The sequence below is a fragment of the Dipodomys ordii genome, unplaced genomic scaffold (assembly GCF_000151885.1).
Source record: "Dipodomys ordii isolate 6190 unplaced genomic scaffold, Dord_2.0 Scaffold20, whole genome shotgun sequence".
In the NCBI taxonomy this organism is placed as follows: Eukaryota; Metazoa; Chordata; class Mammalia; order Rodentia; family Heteromyidae; genus Dipodomys; species Dipodomys ordii.
The window spans coordinates 4,543,840-4,561,969 of record NW_012267236.1 but is presented as its reverse complement, the minus strand read 5'-3'; the positions used below and the strand labels follow the sequence as shown (position 1 = coordinate 4,561,969).

The following is an 18,130-nucleotide window of genomic DNA, read 5'->3' as shown; positions in this document are numbered from 1 at the left end:
CAGGTGTTTTGGCTCCTGAAGGCTCCACCCTAATGAATGGATTAGGGCTGATTATAAAAAAGCTGGAAGTAGTGTGCCATAGCTCAAGTGGTAGAGCACTCACCTTGAGCTGAAGAACTCAAGGACAGCACCCAGGCCCAGAGTTCAAGACCCACAACCGAGAAAGAGAAAGAGAGAGAGAGAGAGAGAGAGAGAGAGAGAGAGAGAGAGCACTGGAGGCTAGACATTTTACCTCTTGCTCTCAGCCTCTCAATGTCCTCTTGCCATGGCCTGAAGTAGCATGGGCCATTGGCACAGGGCTGCCTCTTGATCCTGAACTTGCCAATCTCCTGAACTGTGAACCTATGAAATTCTGTCCATTATAAATTCCCCTGCCAAAAGCATTCTGTTAAAGTAGTTCAAAGCAGATTAAGCAATAACTGCCTAATTCCCAACAGTAGGAATTAGCTGATCCCTTTGCCTCCAACTGAAGTCAACAAAAATGAATAAAATATGGTACCAGGCAGAAGACATGCACTATCTACTTGGGAAGCAGATAGTTACAGCATATAATCACAATAAAATGGGGGTAAATGGAGCCCTAGAGGCTCATGAGAGGTAGCTCTGAGGTGGTAAGAAGGGAGTAGCTTACTCCTACAATGAGCTGCTCATTCAACTCTTCAGAACAGAAGTCATGGAGTGGAGATGAGCCTGAAGAAGCGAATGAGTGCCTGGCAGCATGAAGACTGGGGAAAGAAAGGCAGAACCATGGAGGACAGGTTGCCCAGGAGACCTGAGTGGGAGGAGACAGGCTATCTTCTGGAGTTTCAGGCATGCAAGTATGAGGGAGCCTCCCTGGGTTGCAGTGGCAGGTGGGGACCAGGCTGGGAGGCCTGAAATTGTCCTGGTTGTGGAAGGTTGGACCTGCTTTAACAGTACTTCCTGGTTCCTCTAACCTCCCCTCCAGGCTCAAGCTGTAATTCCATGTTGTCATTGCAGTTTCTATCTTCACTCTTTACCTCTGCCCTGGCCTTGATCCTAGTGAGAAAAAGAAGAGAAAGGGGAAAAAGAGAGAAAAGCCCTGTTTCATGGTGACACCCCAAAGGGCTGTGATGAATGCCACAGATCTCACTGTCAGTAACTGTGGTCCTTTGGGCCAATGAACCATCCTCAGCTAGGAAACAAATGAACCGAAGGGTGCTACTCAGTAGCTTATTAGGTGCAGGCGGCCTATTAAGTAGCTTATTAAATATTAAAGTTATTAAGTATTAGCTTTATTCAGTGGCCTATTAAATAGCTTATTAACTAAGATCCTTGGCAGCAGTATGTAATGAATACAAGTGACCGTGATTATAATATAAAGAGTTGATTAAATTTCCCATTGAGTACTCTTAGTGGACCAGGAGCTGCATTACACTTGCTGTGTACATTGTCTCTCATCCTGATAATATGCTGTCAGCATCTCCTTAGCAGAGACTAGGGAGCTGAGGCTTGATTTTGGAGACATGTTAGGGTACAGCACTCCGCCTAACAAAGGCTGACTGGGCCACACACTCAGGACAGAGCACAGGGGCCATGTGCTGGGTTGGGAGGGGCATCTGCCAGGAGAGAGGACTAGGGAAACCAGAGGAAGCTTAGACATAAATGCCAATGACAAAATTCATTGACTGAAGCGAAGCCGAGTTCCAGGGAATATAAAACAATGTGTGCTTTATGAAGTGTCAAAACAGAAACAGAACAAGATGTTCTTCAGACTTTCATATAGATGACATTATATATCATGTATATCTTATTAATGATATTATATATCATATATAGAATACAGTTAATTTAAAAGTAAGGCAGTAAATATGCACTAAATTCAGGATGAGGCCCCTCTCCAGGAGTAGAGAAAGGGCAGGGGACTAGATAAGAAAGGAACACATTAATTACATATATGAGTAAGTATATGTAATCATTACAAATTAATCACACATATAACTAATTGACATATAAATTGATATGTAAATTATTGTTTACATCATGTAAATATAAACTGTACATTTGCTTGCCCTTGGACTGGATAATGGTTCACCAGGGATTCATTATATGATGGTAAAATATGTTAGAAAAGAACACACACACACACAACCTCAGCAATAGTGTGCATTTGTCTACAATTGTGAAAACAGTAAAACAGCCAATTTTGAGGAATCGTCAGAGAAGGAGAAGGACGAAGGAGGAAGAGGAGGAGGAGAAGGAGGAGGAGGAAGAGGAGGAGGAGGAAGAGGAAGGGGGGAGGAAATTGTAATAAGAAAGAAAACATTGTAAATATAGTTGAAATTGTCTGCCTGCCTCCCTGATTCCGCTGACCTGTTTTGTCCCCAAAGCGCACCATGTTGGTGCTAAGGTAAACATCAAGTGTTTAGTATGAATCTCAGTTCAAGCTTCAGAGAGCTTAGAAAGATGTGATCAGCTTTGGGGTTCAAAGATGGAAGGAGTCTGGTGAGCTGAGCTGTAACTGAGGATATTCCATTTGGCACTTATCGCTGGTGACCCCGCAAGGCTTCAGAGGAGCACTCCACCTGCAGTTCCCATGGGCCCAGCAAGTGCAACACCCTGAACATTTGTCTGCCAGCTAAATCTGCTCTTTTCCTGACTTCCCTCATTAGTGGAAGAATTTCTCCAACTTCTTCAGCAGGAGAAAATTTGTAAGCTCCCTTTGCCATACCTCATCCTAAATTCCTCTTTTATTGCTTACCAAGATCCATCAGTTCTATGCCTCAAAAACCTCTTCTCCATTCCCATTGTTGCTATCCTCTGCTTCTTTCAGTAGTTTTCTAGCCTTTCTCTTGGCCTCCAGCCTCTTACTACTACAGTTCCTCCCTTCCTGGCTACAAGCATTGTCAGTCCTTCTCCATCCATTAGCTGCTTGCCTCCTCTCTGCTGAAGGGAGGACACTAGGAACCTTCTGCCCTAGCAGGAAGGAGTAACATCACCACACTTTTTAGAATGGTGCTAATAATTGCTTTGGTTTATCATTGCATTTGAATTCTCTATGAACAATGAACCCCCTTTTGCCTACACCTAGCCAGTATGACACCCATTCTCCTACATGACGGAGATGATATAGTTGCTATAAAGTTTAGACAGAACAGTATGCAGAGATCCCAGTCCAGCCATCTGCACATGGTGAGCATTTTGCTAACACGATGACTATCTTAATTATACTGTATTGGTTTCTAACCCCTTGTTTGGACCTTATCTGGCTTTGTAGGCATGCCAGTGTGTTTATTCTGCCTCAGACACCCCAAGGTCTTCCACATCCCCAGGCCTTTGCAAGGTCCTTGCCTTGGCCTGGCTTTCTTTCCTCTCAGTGAGTCCATCACTGAAGAGTCAGTTCACAGCCGTGCTTTCTGTCCATCTTCCTCAGTCTTCCAGGAAGATTTCCTGACTTACTGTTCTTGCTTCCTCTCTAAAGCCTCTGGAAGGGAGATTTCAAATACTACTCACTTTTGGATTCAATCACCCGTTCTTACAGTAATAGCAGGAGTTAGGCCTGGAGTTTGAACTCAGGACCTGATGCTGCCACACTTTCAGCCCTCTTTCACTGTTGTATTGTTTCAGCTTTGGTGTTTGTTTTTTGAATAGCATCTCCTTCTTTCCCCAGGCATGTACCGGGACCAGGATCCTCCTCTTTCAAGCAGGCCACCACATCCACACACCCAGCTTCACCCATGCTGATCTCTCCCAGACTTTTCTGCCAAGTTGGCCTGCAACTGTGATCCTCCCATTCGAGGCCTCCCTCCCAAGTATCAGGGACTACAGAGGTGGGCAACTAGGAACTCAGTTTCCTTTGTTTAATGGGAATGAAGGGGAATAGTCAGTTTAGCTAGTAATATTTTAGGTTATTTTATAACCTGGTATTAAACCTTTCTTTCCAGGCCCCACGGGGGGAGGGGGCCTATATTATCCAATTCTACCATACCTGTGTTCCTAGGGAATGGATCTCAACAGCTAAAGAACAGGAAATGCCACTGTGGGGAAAGGATGAGTGGGTCAACGGTGTCTTCTCAGCCATGGCAGAGAGGGCGCTGTTCTTAAAGCAAATCCCCAGGGGCGGGGACTGAAATGCCAGAGCTTTCCCACAGGACGTGGCCAGCGTCCCTTCCCAGGCCGCCCAGTGGCGCCAGCAGAGCACCTGCCCATAAACATGGCGGCGCCCTGCTCGGCTTCGCGCTGTCGGGACCGCGGGGCCGGCCAGGCCTTGCCAGTACTCGGGGACTTCCGGCCCGCGCCGGCTTCCTGCACGGCTGGCATTTAAACGTGCGCCTGGGGCTGCTGGTTGCATCGGTCGGTGCGGAGCCGTGCACTGGGGCAAGCGCGGAGCCTGAGCATCCTTTAGCCGCACCCTGTGGGGGGGAGATCGGGGACCCCCCACCCAACCCTCGCTCCCGACCTGGTATCTGGGCAGTTTCGTTGCAGGTTCAGCGTTGATTTCTAAGGTGGCAGCCTTTCTCCTGCAGTCCCGATCCCCTTCCTCGCGCGCGCGGCCCGGCTGCCGGATGAAGCCGGGGCTGGGCTGGGTCCAGCCGCAGGGACGGCGCGCGCCCGGGCCATGGTGCGGCTGAGCCCCGCGCTCGGGTGAGACGGGAGCCCCGGCGGGCGTCTTCCCCAGGAGCCGCGATGTTCAGCTGGCTGGGTAGCGACGATCGCCGGAGGAAGGACCCCGAGGTCTTCCAGACGGTCAGCGAGGGGCTGAAGAAACTCTACAAGAGCAAGCTGCTGCCCCTGGAAGAGCATTACCGCTTCCACGAGTTCCACTCGCCGGCCCTGGAGGATGCCGATTTCGACAACAAGCCCATGGTCCTGCTGGTGGGCCAGTACTCCACCGGGAAGACCACCTTCATCAGGTGAGCCCTCCCCGCCGCGGTGCGCACCCTGCCGGGGACCGAGGACAAGCCTGAAGCCCGCAGTTCGGGGCTCTGAAGAAATCCATTGGTGTGGCCTCTAAAGATGACCACCCCCCACCCCGTCCCCAGCATCATTCCCAGTCCCCTCCCGGTTCTCCACGGAGATGCGTAGTCCTAGGCTCGGGTGGGCAGTTTGAAACGTTCAAGTTCACAATCAGCTCAGTTCTCCCATTTTCTGGATGATGGAACCGACTCCCAGAAGGCACAAAGTGGGAAGGCTTAGGGTCTCTGGCACACCTTCTGCGGGTGGGAATGTCTTAACCACCGCACATCTCAGGGCCCTGACGCGCAGAGCTGGGACCACTTCCCTTTACTTCTAATAGCGCTCAGCACTTACACGTCGGGGCGGGGAGTGGGGGCTTATGGTTGCAGGTGAGTTGTTGGATGACTTTAAGCCTGGAAATGGTAATGTGCTAGGGACTTTGGTCTCTCTGGTCATTTAGTCCTTCCTTTGTCATTTTCCTTCTCTGTGGCAGAGCTCTTAAGGGTGTCTCCTGTAGACTTGGCAGATGAAGAGTCCAGAAACAAAATCCTTGTGATCTTTTTTATCTTCTTTCATCCATAATGGTTCAACAGTACTATCAAAAGACTTAGATATGGAAGGAATATTGGCATTGCCTCCTCCAGACTTTCCAGATGAGATAACTGGAGGCTGGAGAGAAGTTAAATAAGTGATCCAAAGCCTTATACTGGGAGGCCACAGAACTGGGATTGATGTACTGGATGCATGTGAGGAGGTGGTTGGCTATATGCCCGTAACTTTGAGGGTGAGTCAGCCATTCCCTTGAATGACAGAAACCTCGGGCTGGAAAGATCCTCAGGAAGTCAGCCTGCCCAGTCTGCATTCAGACAAGTCCACTAGAATGAAAGCCTTCTTCCTATTTTCAATGAACAGCTCCTTCTCCAGTCCTCAGTGCACACAGCTTGTTAAGGGCAGACATCTAACCCTGGCCTCATTTAGAGGCTTTCCTCATTGTTGAGGGTGCCTGTGACCCCTGCCCCCTCCTGCCCCTCATCACTCCTGTAGTCTGGGAATGGAGATCAGTGCCCACATAGGGTTTCAAAAGGGTTTCAAAGCAGGGGTCCTTTACTTCCCTTGACTGGCTGTTGGAGCATCTGCAACCTGCAGAGCCATGTTTGGTGAGGAGAGCAGAAAAGTTAAGAGTCTGGTTACTCATTTTCTAGGTACTAATTTTCTCTGATGCTAAGCTTGGAACGCAAGCCTCTAGAAGCAGGATGTGTGCCATGCTAACCTGTCATGTCTGGACACAGCTCCAGGTCAAGTTTGTCTTTGTGGAGTGGATAGCCTTGGGCTCAGAGGCTTTGAGAGATCGAATGATTTCTAAAGTTTGTATGATGGCTTGTGGACTCATGTGTGTTTTATATTATGGGATCTAATCATTTGCTTTTTAACTTTTTTAAAGTTTAGCACCTCCTTTGAAAAATCTAATACCAACGGACCAATCTTTAGAAAAATGCACATACAGTTCAAGTTTACATATTGTGCTGGTGATCCAACTCAGACTTTAGAGGACAAATCCAATCCTAGTATCTCGTTGCTGCCAAAGGCACTTTAGCACTACCTGGATTCACTACATGGTTTCCTTTGTGATGGCTGTCCTTCCCCAGCCAAGTTTATGGCCCACAGGAAACATGGGCCATTTGCAGATTATTCCTGCCCTGCACAGCCTTCCTTGGCTCTCTGGACATACTTGGATATAATCATAGGGCTTTACATTTTTGGAGCATCTGCTTTCCAGGGCATGAGCACTTATAAGCCAGCAGCTGTGCTAGTCTCAGCTACCAGAGGTTCCCAATGGATACCTGGCAGAATGGGAAGCAAGATGAGGAAAAGTGAATGACCTCAAGGGCAGAATCCTCTGGCAGCAGATAGGTTTAAAAGCCTTTGGTCTGAGACACCCTGTAGGCTTTGCCTGAGTCATCACTGACTGATACTGAGTCTAAGAAAGTGTCAGACAGAGGCCCCTTAGGTTATTCCTTATCTGAAGGAGACAGAAGGCCAGGAGAGGCCAAACCCTGTGCTTACTTACCCTACTAGTCCAGAGTTCCCTCTCCCTACTCATGCCAGTAACTGAATTTAGCTCCTGCAATTTCCCTTACTCAGAGAGTCAGCTAGCAGGGTAAGAGGGATTGTAGCACAGGAACCTTCCAAACCACATTTTCCCCCCTTATCATTGAAGGCAGCTACATTTCTTTTTCTTTCTTCCTTTCTTTCTTTTCTTTCGTTCTTTTCCTTTTTGGATTGGAAAGCATAGAAGAGAATAAATTTGAAGAAGAAACAATTGTTCAAAATCCTATCATTCAGGAGAAAACATTTGAGGTATTATATGTATTTAACTTTCTAGTCTTTTAGCTGTTTCATACTTCACTGAGATCATGCCAATTGTGTGATTATGTATACTAGACTTAGTTTTTACTTAAGCATTTCCCATGTAATCTATCATTTTTATCCACTATGTAATACTTCTCCCAGTGTAGATGCAATTATCCACTTAACTAGCTACTTCCTTTGAGTATTTCATGTTTGTTTCTAATTGGTCTGTCATGAGAGAACCACCTTGAACATCTCCGCCCACAGCATTTGCCCCACAAAATGGACTGCTTTTTCCCCTAGAAGGGAAATTACTAGACCAAATGTTGTCCAGCATTTTTGTTTTTAATTATTTTTTGTTTTTTTTTTACTGTTTGAATTAAGAGCCATATTTCTCAATTGCTTTCCAACAGGTTAAATGAGCATAACATCTCTTCCCCAGAGTGAATAAAATGTTTCATGCTTGGCTTTCGGCATCCCCCACTCCCCTCTATGCTTTTTTGCCTGATTCTCATCTCCCATCCCATGCCTGAATCTGTAAGGGACCCTTCCCTCAGAAACAAAGACTTGCCTCTTGGTTCCTCTCCCCCCTCCCCCCAGTTCTTGGCTTTTTGCCTCCTTAAGAAACCATCACTTTCAGTTCTGCGTGCTTGCCACAGGGTCCATTTCTTGTCTCAGGAAGAATACACAGAAAAGACATTCTTCTAATAACTAATTAATGTGCTATGATCTCTGCCTGAAATAACTTCCCTGGCCTAAGGCCCGGCCCCTAGAGTAATAAAATAAACAATAAATTGGCCTGGCCATTGCTTCCTCCAACACAAGCTGCCTCTTTGTAATACAGTAGCTCTGTGTCCCTTTTGCCCTGGCAGCCTGTCCTCTTGCCTCTGCTATTTTCCTCCTTTCCCTTTTCCTCTGGCTGGCATGGAGACGTGGATCCCCCCCTCCTATGCGTCTGCTGTCATCTCTTCTAGCTGCCCCCTCTTCTGTGGTTCCTCTTTCTGTAGGTGGTAGAGGTGAAGAGCCAGCATCTCCAGGAGCTGAGGAAGGCCCAAGTGTTCCTTTGTCCTTCCTCACCCCACCTGGGCTGAAATGTAGGCTCTTGGAGTTGAGGAGGGACCTGGAACTACAAGGCTAAGCTGCCTGAGCCCCAACAGGGAGGGCTAAGCTGTGCTGGAGGCTGATATGGCACTTCTGCAATATGGGCCAGGCTCTGAACTCGGATGTGGTGGGGAGGGTTCTACTGTGAGATGGACTCAGCTGGCTATCTCAGCCTCCCACAGTTCTTCAGGGTTGCTGCATAGTACCCGGAGGTGAAAAACTCAGCAATTGCTTGTGGCTACTCTATCTTTCATCATTCTTGTGGTATCCCTACCTGGGCCTCACTCCAGGCTTTACAGCCTCACCACTCCGTGAAAAGGTGGTTATCTGAGAAGCCGAAAGGACCCCATCCCCAGGACATCCACTGACGTCTACAGAGTCCAATCCATTGGCAGCAGATCCCGCATCATTTTAGTCCCTTGTTACCCTCTGTGATCAGTGACTATCCTTTTCTTGTCAGGGTCAGATCTGCTGGTCTCAAAGCAAGAATAGATGAAAATCCATCTGCTTCTTCTATGATCTGACCATTTACTCAAGAGCTGCTTTGAAAGTCAGGTGTATAGAATGCATCAGAAACAGCCTGGACTGGAGGAGATAAATCGCAGGAGAAAGGCCTACTTCCTGCTCCCATTGGTCATGGGACAAAGGCTCTACACCAGGCTGGATCAACAGAACCCAGGCTCCATAATTTCATAGTCAAGAGACCAAGTTAGGAAGGCTAACCTAGGTCTACTGACCCTCAGTTTCCTTATGTATATCCTGTGAAGAATGATAGCCACCTCTTAGGGTTTCTATAAGAATTAGGAAGAGGACAGAACAAATTTAGCACTCATATTCCAGGCACCATGTTTGGGGTATATCCATTCACTTTCGTCTTTCTAGCTTGATTCTCCAACGTAAGACTTAGAGGCTGGCCTCCAGAAGGAGAAAGGCAACTGCTCTTTGGCCCTGTCACAGTTAAGATAAAGTTAAGATGACTCTCTACCCAGCCAAGGGCTGGAGGAAAAGCATGATGCACAGAGGCAGTGTAGTACTCTGGGCAGGATGTTCTGTCTCAGGTGAGGCCAACAAGGGGAGACTAGCAGGAGACTGGGCAGTCTAAGTACTAAGGTCTCCCTCATGCTGGAATCACTTCTTTCTATCCATTGCTGAGGATACTGTGTGCCAGGAACAGTAGTGGATTTCCTCAGAAACGTAAAGACAACTAATCTCAACTCAACCATCAAATGTCTTTTTGTGTCTGTAGATTCAGTACGCATGGGGCTAATGGGGAAAATATCATCCAGAGCCCATTTTAAAACTGAAGTACTTGTGCCTTAGTGACCCAAAGATACAGAAGTATCACACAAAGACCTGTTATATAGGCAGACAGTGAGCTCAACTTTCAGAGGACGCCTAAATGATATGTCAAGTCAGAGCTGTGAGATTTTTAGAGAAGAGAGTGAGTACATCTGAATTGGGGGTGAGGTGGGAAAAGAATCATTAACACTCCTTGAGGGGGTATGTTTGAACTGGGGTTGGCGATTATAGAGGAATGTGCCAAGTACCTACAGATAACCCTAAGGTGCTTATTTTCTCTAATCATTGTCTGTGCCATTGTGGGCAAATGTGTGGTATAACCTTTGCTTTTCCAAAATTCCTGTATACTACCTCAAACTTTTTCACTTTCTAACTGAAGTAATTAGAAACCAAGTATTACCTCATTTTATAAAGGCAATGGCCCTTAGCCCTTTAGATAACTTGTCCATGGACTGACCTCCCAAGAGGGCATATTCTTCAGTGAGCAGAGGCACTTAAACCAGCCTGAAGCTTCCAGCAGCAGGATTTGCAGACCCCAGGTTTTCTATTCTCCTCCTCTGGGTGTAATTCCAGCAGCAGCCCAAGGCCTGCCCCATCATGGAATTAGATGCTTGGAAGACAGGCTGGGTTAAGATTCTTGGCTCAATGCCTTACCCTGGGTACTTAGGTCACCAGTAAAGAAGGCCACATACTTAGACTTCAGCCAAGCAGGGCACCAAAAAAATTGAGGAAAATGTTATGAAATGACTTTAACTTAAGAAGCATGGGAAGAAAAGTAGTCCTCATGGGAAAAATTAGAATTGCCTTGGACTTTGCCACACATACTTTATGGTTTTGCCTTGATTTATTTTGCATCACATGGCAAGGGAGGGGGACCCTAATGTCTCTTCAGTTCTTAAGACCTCTAAATATGCTCAGTTAGCCCTGAATTTGGGCACTCTAGGCCTCAATTTACTCAACTGCAAAAGTAACAAAAATGCTGTCATATCACAGAGCAAATAGAGCTGATTGAGTACATTGAGACAGGTACAGGAACTGGAACAGCAGTGGCCACGTGACAGAGGCTCAGCCCATTCCTTCTCAGCTGGTCCCACCCAGGCTTCAATTAACTTTCCTTTTTTTACACGTCTGTGGGAATGTTTTCACCCAGCAACAGAAGCAATCTGTCTTGCCTCCCGTTAAAAGAAAAAAAAAAAAGCAGTGCATGAGATTCCCAGAAGATTTTCCTTTCTGGACACAGTGACCGCTTTGTTTGAGGAGTATCCATTGCTACAAGCCATACCCAAATATCTTTGAGAATTTATCCAGCCCCATGCTCTCTGCCTAGCCCAACTGTGCCCCTAGACTTGTGGCCTCTTTAGAGTCTGTGATTCCCCCAGATACATATACAGTCAGCAAGTTTGGAGTCACATCAACATAGCAGGACAGCAGACGTAGCCCGAGGCCCTTGGCTTAGCTTCTTCAGGCAGCAGCAGCAGCTCTGGACTGTCCAGGAAGCCAGTGTGCTAGGCTGGACAGCAGCACGCTTTGTTCATCTGCTGAGTACAGCATGTCTCCCAGGGATGAAATCTGAGATGGCCCTGTGAAGAAGATACCGCATCACTGCTGTTTGGCCCCCTTCATTTGGGACATTTTTGAGGCTGCTTCAGAATAGTTCTTTCCACTCTTCTCTATTTCTCCTGTCTCTGGAATTTTTGATGGAGTTCACCCCGAACCACCCTTGTCACACTCTCTACATGGGCCTGCATAGGACTTCTCAGCCAAGCAGTCATTGTCCCAGATCACAGCACCAATTCCCACAGGGCCCACTCCTGTCACCTGATAGCAACAGCTTGTATGTGTCACTGCAGTCATTGAGGCCAACCTGTGCACCCAGGGGCTGGTGTTTACAAAGGTGAGTGGATTCCTGGGTTTCTGAGCCCCAAAGCCTCATTTTCCTCCAAGGCCTGGCCAGCATTTTGCTGTTTTTTTTGTTTTGTTTTGTTTTTTGTCGCTTGTGGGGGCTGAACTCTGTGCCTGGGTGCTGTCCCTCAGCTCTTCAGCTCAAGGCTAGCGCTCTACCACTTGAGCCACAGCACCACTTCCAGCTTTTTCTGCTTTTGTGGTGCTGAGAAATCAAACCCAGGGCCTCATGCATGCAAGGGAAGCATTCTACCACTGAGCCACCTTCCCAACCCTGGTTTTTGTTTTGGGGCTGTTTGGGTTTTATTTTTTATTTTTATTTTATTTTATTTTTGCAACCTATCTTGTGCCGTTCATCATTCTATTTCCACATAGGTCTCAATCCCTTGGGCCTGTCTCCAGACATGGTGACAATTACTGTCTAAATGGAAGTCTAAAACAGGAAAGGAGATAGTGGGTATAGTAATTAAAAGAATGTATTTTTAATATTTCTTCTTTTAACTAGAATTGCTTCTTTTAGACTTTGTTCTGGTTAATGTTAGAAAGTATACATTTTCTTAAGTATTAATGCATTATCCCTCACTTTTCTATATTCAAACAATTTCTTTCATTTTCAATTTGTGGCTAAACTATTTTGTAAACACTTAATTTTCCATGCACTATTGGAATTATGCCTTTACCACTTTGAAATTCCAATCTTTAATTCCACCAATCCGTTTCCTACACTAGGCATTGAATATATTCTATCCAATAGGAAAAAAATATGCATTACTAACATAGATTATGTACTTGCTTGTGAATCTGCTTAAAATGGAACATGCTACATACAGCCATAAGGAAGACTCACAGAGGAGACAGCATTGTAAACAATTCTTAGACACTAAAAACTGATTTAAGTACCATAGGGAAAGAAAAGAAGTATTCATTCTCTGAACCATTTACTGAAGAACTAGAAAGAATGAAATTTTAAATCCAAGTTCTATGTTCAGATCCTCTCCTGCCATAATTGATGGATAACCTGGACAAATCATTTAACTTTTGCCTCCCCTTCATTGTAGTGGAAGGCTTTTCTAGATGCCAGGAACTGGGTAAGTGCTTACTATCTGTAACTAATGCTATCCTCAGAACACCCACAAGATTGGCTTTCTTATTAGGCCCATTTAACAAGGAGGATCATAGCACTCAAATCAGAGGGTGAAGATAAAGTAAGATCATCCGCTGAGCTTTTAGAATGACGCTTGGCTCATTGCAGGTGCACAGTAAGTCTAAATCATGACTCTCCTGTGTTACAGAGGTAGGTACTGAGATTTGCAGCTGCCCAGTACCTTCTGAAGGCATCACCTGTGATGATTAGAGAACCCATGGTATGGCCTCAGGTTGTTGAGCTTCCCTACCTCTCTCCAGAGCCCTGTAGGAGAAGACACACTGAGAAAGCAAGTGCAACAATTGTTTTATTCTTTCTCATCATAGCCCCCATACCAGCTCTTGAAATGACCCTCTGCCCAGGGGAAATCCTGCCTTCACACCCTGGTTGTGGGACTGGGATCCTGGAGGCATGAGGGGCTTCCTAAAGCAGTCCAGGCCTCCCACATGGCTCCTGGTGGGCCTTGCATCTGGGCTGCAGTAATCCAGCCTCTGGCTCAAGCAAATCAACAGCTTCCTTTGCTTAGCTGGGCTACCACAGCTCCTAGTCAAGGCTCCTTGGGGACAAAGTGCATAGCAACCCAATTTAAACTGCCATAGCTCCATGAGTAAAGTACATCCTGAAAGCACAGGTAGCATGTCAAGAACACAGAGGAAACCTAGGAGACCTTCTGAAGCGCTAACCATCTGGGAGGGACAGCATGGCAGGGAACTTAGGCGTGGGCCAGACAGCTCTCTGCAGTGGCTTCCTCAGAGTAGAAGAGAAAGCCCAGGATTTGGTGAGAGATGCTTGGTTTCTACCTATATGACATGCTGTTTAACTCAAGAAAGCCACATAACGCCTCTACCTACCTATAGGACTTCTTTCTGGACAGTTTGGTAATGTTGTCAACCCATTTAGAATAATGTGAAAGTGTCTATCATCAGGAAAATAAAAGGGTTGGTGTAGAGCAGGTTATCAATCTTGACCACATGCTCAAATCAACTGAGCAAGTGCTAGAGCCTCACTCCTGACTAAATATATCAGAGCTTCTGGTGGAGGCTCTGGTGCCATCAGGTAACGCTCCATGGGCCTTGAATGTGCAGCCGGACTGGGCGCTTCTGATCAAGACCTCCATGTTTCCTTTCCAATGCAACAGTGTTCCTCTGAGCATGTTCATAGGGTTGTAATGAGGGGAAGATTTTCAGTGCTACTGAGAGTTCACCTCATGGGTCTGTGTTTCTTGGGCAATGTCCCTTAGTTCTTATTCTATCCACTAGGGCCTTGGAAGATACTCCTGAGTATCTTCAGATACTCCATACTTCTGCCTGCTGTCTAGCTTCCTGCTCTGTCTTTAGCATTGTTCCCTGGCTTATCAAGTGTCATTTCTCTTGGCCTCTGGAAGAGACTGTGGAGAAAAGCACTCACTGTCCAGGCATAGAGAGGAGCGGAAAGGTACCTGCTACCTCAGGCCTCAACCCGAGGTTCAGAGGCAGTCACCTCTTTATTTTCCTGCTCCCTTGGGAGCACCTGTCATCGATGGACAGGAGTGGGTTGGGGAACATGACTACAGATGACACCATTCTCATACTGTGGCTCAGGGAACAGAGAAACCCTGGAGATCACATCAACCAGTCTGCGGAGAAGAAAGGAGGCAAAATAATAATAAGAAGAAGAAGAAGGGTCTTCTTTTTAAAAAAAAAAATCGGTCATGGGGCTTGAACTTGGGGCCTGGGTGCTATTTCTGAGGTTTGTTCACTCAAGGCTAGTGCTCTACTACTTTGAGCCACAACTCTTCTTCCAGTTTTCTAGTGGTTAATTGGAGATGAAAGTCTCACACTTTCCTGCCCAGACTGGCTTCAAACCTGATCCTCAGATCCCAGCCTGCTGAGTAGCTAGGGTTATAGGCATGAGCCACCAGTACCCAGCTAAGGGTCTGCTTGTTTGGACCTCTCACACCACCACCTGGACCATACTGGTGAACAGGAAGAAGACATGAGAAAATCATCCTATAAAAATAAATCAACATGTACTCATTACCTTATTCATGTAACTGTAACCCCCCTGGACAGTATCCTTACAATAATATGTATATAATATAAAAAATAAATCACACTTCCTCTTTACCTTTCTGGTGGAGGTGGTGTGTAACAACCTTACCACTATTTTTTTTTCCATCTAGGCCATGAAAGTTAAAAATTATTAGTAAGCTAGATGCCAGTGGCTCATATCTGTAATCCTAGCTACTCAGGATGCTGAGACCTGAGGATTACAGTTCAAAGCCAGCCTGGGAAGGAAAGTCTCTGAGACTCTTATCTCCAAGTAATCACCAATAAAGCCAAAAGCAAATAAGCTCAAGGGACAATGCCCAGGCCCTGAGGTCAAGCCCCAGAATTGGCACACTTAAAAAAAAAAAAAAGAAAAGAAAAGTCACCAGTAAATTTTCACCTAAAAGGGCTTAAATAATCCAAGCAAAGGGCTGAGTGCTGCATTTTAAATATAGTCTCGTCCTTGAAAGTTTGGGTCAAATAGATAATGCCAGGAAAGTAGGGAGTGTATGCAAACTGCTTCCATGCTTAAAAATGCAGTCATCTCTCTCTAAGTATGAGCTCACAATGCATAGTACATGCCTACATGGGACATTTCTAGAAGGATACAGGGTTCAGAGTATAGATATTAGAAGTCTATGGTGGCTCAAAGATTCATTTTTTCATAGTTTTCTCACTGTTTTCCCTTTGTATCTTATGCAAGCTATTTCATATGTAATTATCAAACATATACAGACACCTAAGTACTGATCTATGAAGGCCAGAAGAATCTATGGATAACCCAATTCTATGCTTTTATATAGGACTTTCAGCTGGTTACCTTCAGCTATGCTCTTCAATACTCTGGGTAGGACTCATTTTCAATACAAGCTTTATTTACAATTTTTGAAAGCCCAACTTTGCTTTCCTCCACCCCCGTGCTGATTTGGGGAGGAGGAAAAAGAAAAAGACAAAAGTAAACAGGTCTGAAGTTCCACCTCCTTGTTGAAGTTCTTGGGATTCATGAAATCTGTGCTGTGAACCTTGCCTTCTCCTGTGACTCATGCGTTGCCATCTGTGAGCTGGGCATGCAGCAGTGATCTCCAAACAGAATCCCTGTAGTAGCACTGTGCTCCTTTCTACCCAGGTACCTGCTGGAACAGGATTTCCCGGGCATGAGGATTGGGCCTGAGCCAACCACTGACTCCTTCATTGCGGTGATGCAAGGGGATGTGGAGGGGATCATACCTGGGAATGCCCTGGTAGTGGATCCCAAGAAACCCTTCAGGAAACTCAATGCCTTTGGCAATGCCTTCTTGAACAGGTGAGTGGATGGGGTCACATGTCATTTTCTCCTTGCTTCTTGGCATATGTAAAGGGTAGGGTGACAGTGATATGGTCTTGGGAGACTCCATGCTTTTCCCATATTGGAGCCTCTTGATCCTCCTTAACTTGTTAGGAATATAGCTAAGTCAGTCTCCATAGTGGGATGTGGGAAGTGCAAATGATGGGCTTGACTGTTCATGCTCAAGGAATGGGGAAGGGTATGACCGTGACTCTGGAACACATGACTGTAACCTACCCCTTCCTGCAGGAATCGTGGAGAAGGATGCTGTATGTTTCCCAATATTTGTCTATACCATTTCTGGGATTTGCACTCAACTGGAAAGGAATGGAAGGTTCTTTCCTTTTCTCCTTGTTCCTATTCCTGAGTATTTCTTCTACTTCATACAAAGAACTCTGGATTTAAGGGAGAAGTCATGGGTTTGAGCATTGACTCTTCCTGCTAAACTCCCTTTGTGATTCTGAACAGGTCACCTTCCTGTCCTCCTGCTGGGATAAGATCAGACTTGCAGATAACCAAGGTCATCATGAGAATTTAAGTAGACACAGCCCTAAAGAGTACAAGCTAATCTGAAATATTCTTATTCTGCATAACTAGGATGCAGGCTGATCCCTGATGATACTAGCTGTACCTAAAAATCCTATTTTTCCATGTAGATTGCACTTAATAATTTAAATTTTTTCTAATTGGAAGTATTTAGAGTAAAAGAATATGGGCTTTGGCTTCAAGTACATATGGGCTCAAATTGTGCCTTCTCCTGTGGATCTTGGATAAGTTACCAAATTTCCTTGTATTTACCCATCTTAAAGTAGGATAAGAGTAATGACTTTTCTCAAGGAGATGTAAATAAGATTCTGAACAGAAAGCACTGAGTGTCCAGCATGTAGTGACCAATAGGAAATGTTAAGTTCTGATAGCATTATTAGCATGTGCTTTTTTATTATTCAGTGAGGAAAATGGGCTTCTGCTATTGTCATTTTGCAGTTGTAGAAGTTGAAGCTCATTGCCCAAAGGCTGCTCAACTTCTCTTCTTACTTCTTTTAGGAAGGGGGAGATCTTTCTTAAAGTGACATGGAGTCGAATGCACTGGGACAGGCATGGGTGGGGGTCCATGTGAACAGTGTAGAACTGTAAGCTGGCAGAGTGTGCTTCCAGAGCAGGAATTGGAGGAAGGGTATGTTTTGAGGAGAGTTGGTTGGGAGGTGGAGGAAGGGAAAGGGTGTTAGGTGTATATACAGGAGGCGGCTGACTCAGCATAAATTGAATCAGCATCAGCAGAGGGAGGTACTGGTGGTATATAGGTGTACTGTGACAAGGGTCCTGAAGTCTTGCAGCATCTATAATACTGGGGCTGGCTCATGGTGAGTGGGGTTAACAGCACCCAGAATGCTGAAACATAGAACTGAGATGAGCAGGATGAGCCTGCTGGAGAAGAATGAGTCAGCACAGTGCACAGAGCAGAAGCAGCTGGGGAGGGGTGATGACATGTTGGGCATGTCCAGTTGGCCCTGGATAACTATCAGTCAGCTAAGGTGGGCATCTCTGAGGCAGAGAGGAGGAGCTGGCCCAGGAGAGAGGAGGGAAAAGCCTGGGTCAAGCGAGGGGTAATATGGCATCCTGGGAAGGGAGGATTGCAAGCTTAGTGGTTAACTCACTTTGGGATAGCTGCGCGCATGATGATAATGATAGATTGTATTATACAAGGAGCAGATAGTCTGTTATAACAACAGGATATGTGTCATTGCTGTCATAGCCAGAGCAGTTCCCAGAGGAGAGAGTCATTGTATTGTTCACCAAACTCATCAGGTCTCGATTTCTGCATAGTTAGAGGTTTTGAAACCAAGAAGTGTCTTAATGAGACTGGGAAGACAGTTAACCTCTTTGCATATTAATATCATCATCTATAAAAATGACAGAATGCAAACTACAAATTCTCCGTATCCCAATCTCTTCCTGTAAATATAGCATAAAGGAAATCTGAGAGTCAGGTAAGTTGGCTCATACCTAGAATCCCAGCTACTTGGAGAGGCAGAAGTCAGGAGGATTTCAGTTCAAGGTTACCTTCAGGAA

The 18,130-nt window shown here is 45.8% G+C and overlaps 1 protein-coding gene across 1 annotated transcript in view; it reads left to right on the top strand.

Annotated features, from left to right (window-relative positions):
- Window positions 1-4,308: 4,308 nt before the first annotated feature.
- Ehd3 (EH-domain containing 3) overlaps window positions 4,309-18,130 on the top strand; it is a 29,879-nt gene continuing 16,057 nt past the window's right edge. Inside the window, exons 1-2 of the mRNA XM_013013760.1 lie at window positions 4,309-4,871; window positions 15,863-16,039. Of these exons, the coding sequence (XP_012869214.1) occupies window positions 4,645-4,871; window positions 15,863-16,039 (404 nt within the window). The 5' untranslated portion in view covers window positions 4,309-4,644. The remainder of the gene's footprint in view (window positions 4,872-15,862; window positions 16,040-18,130) is intronic.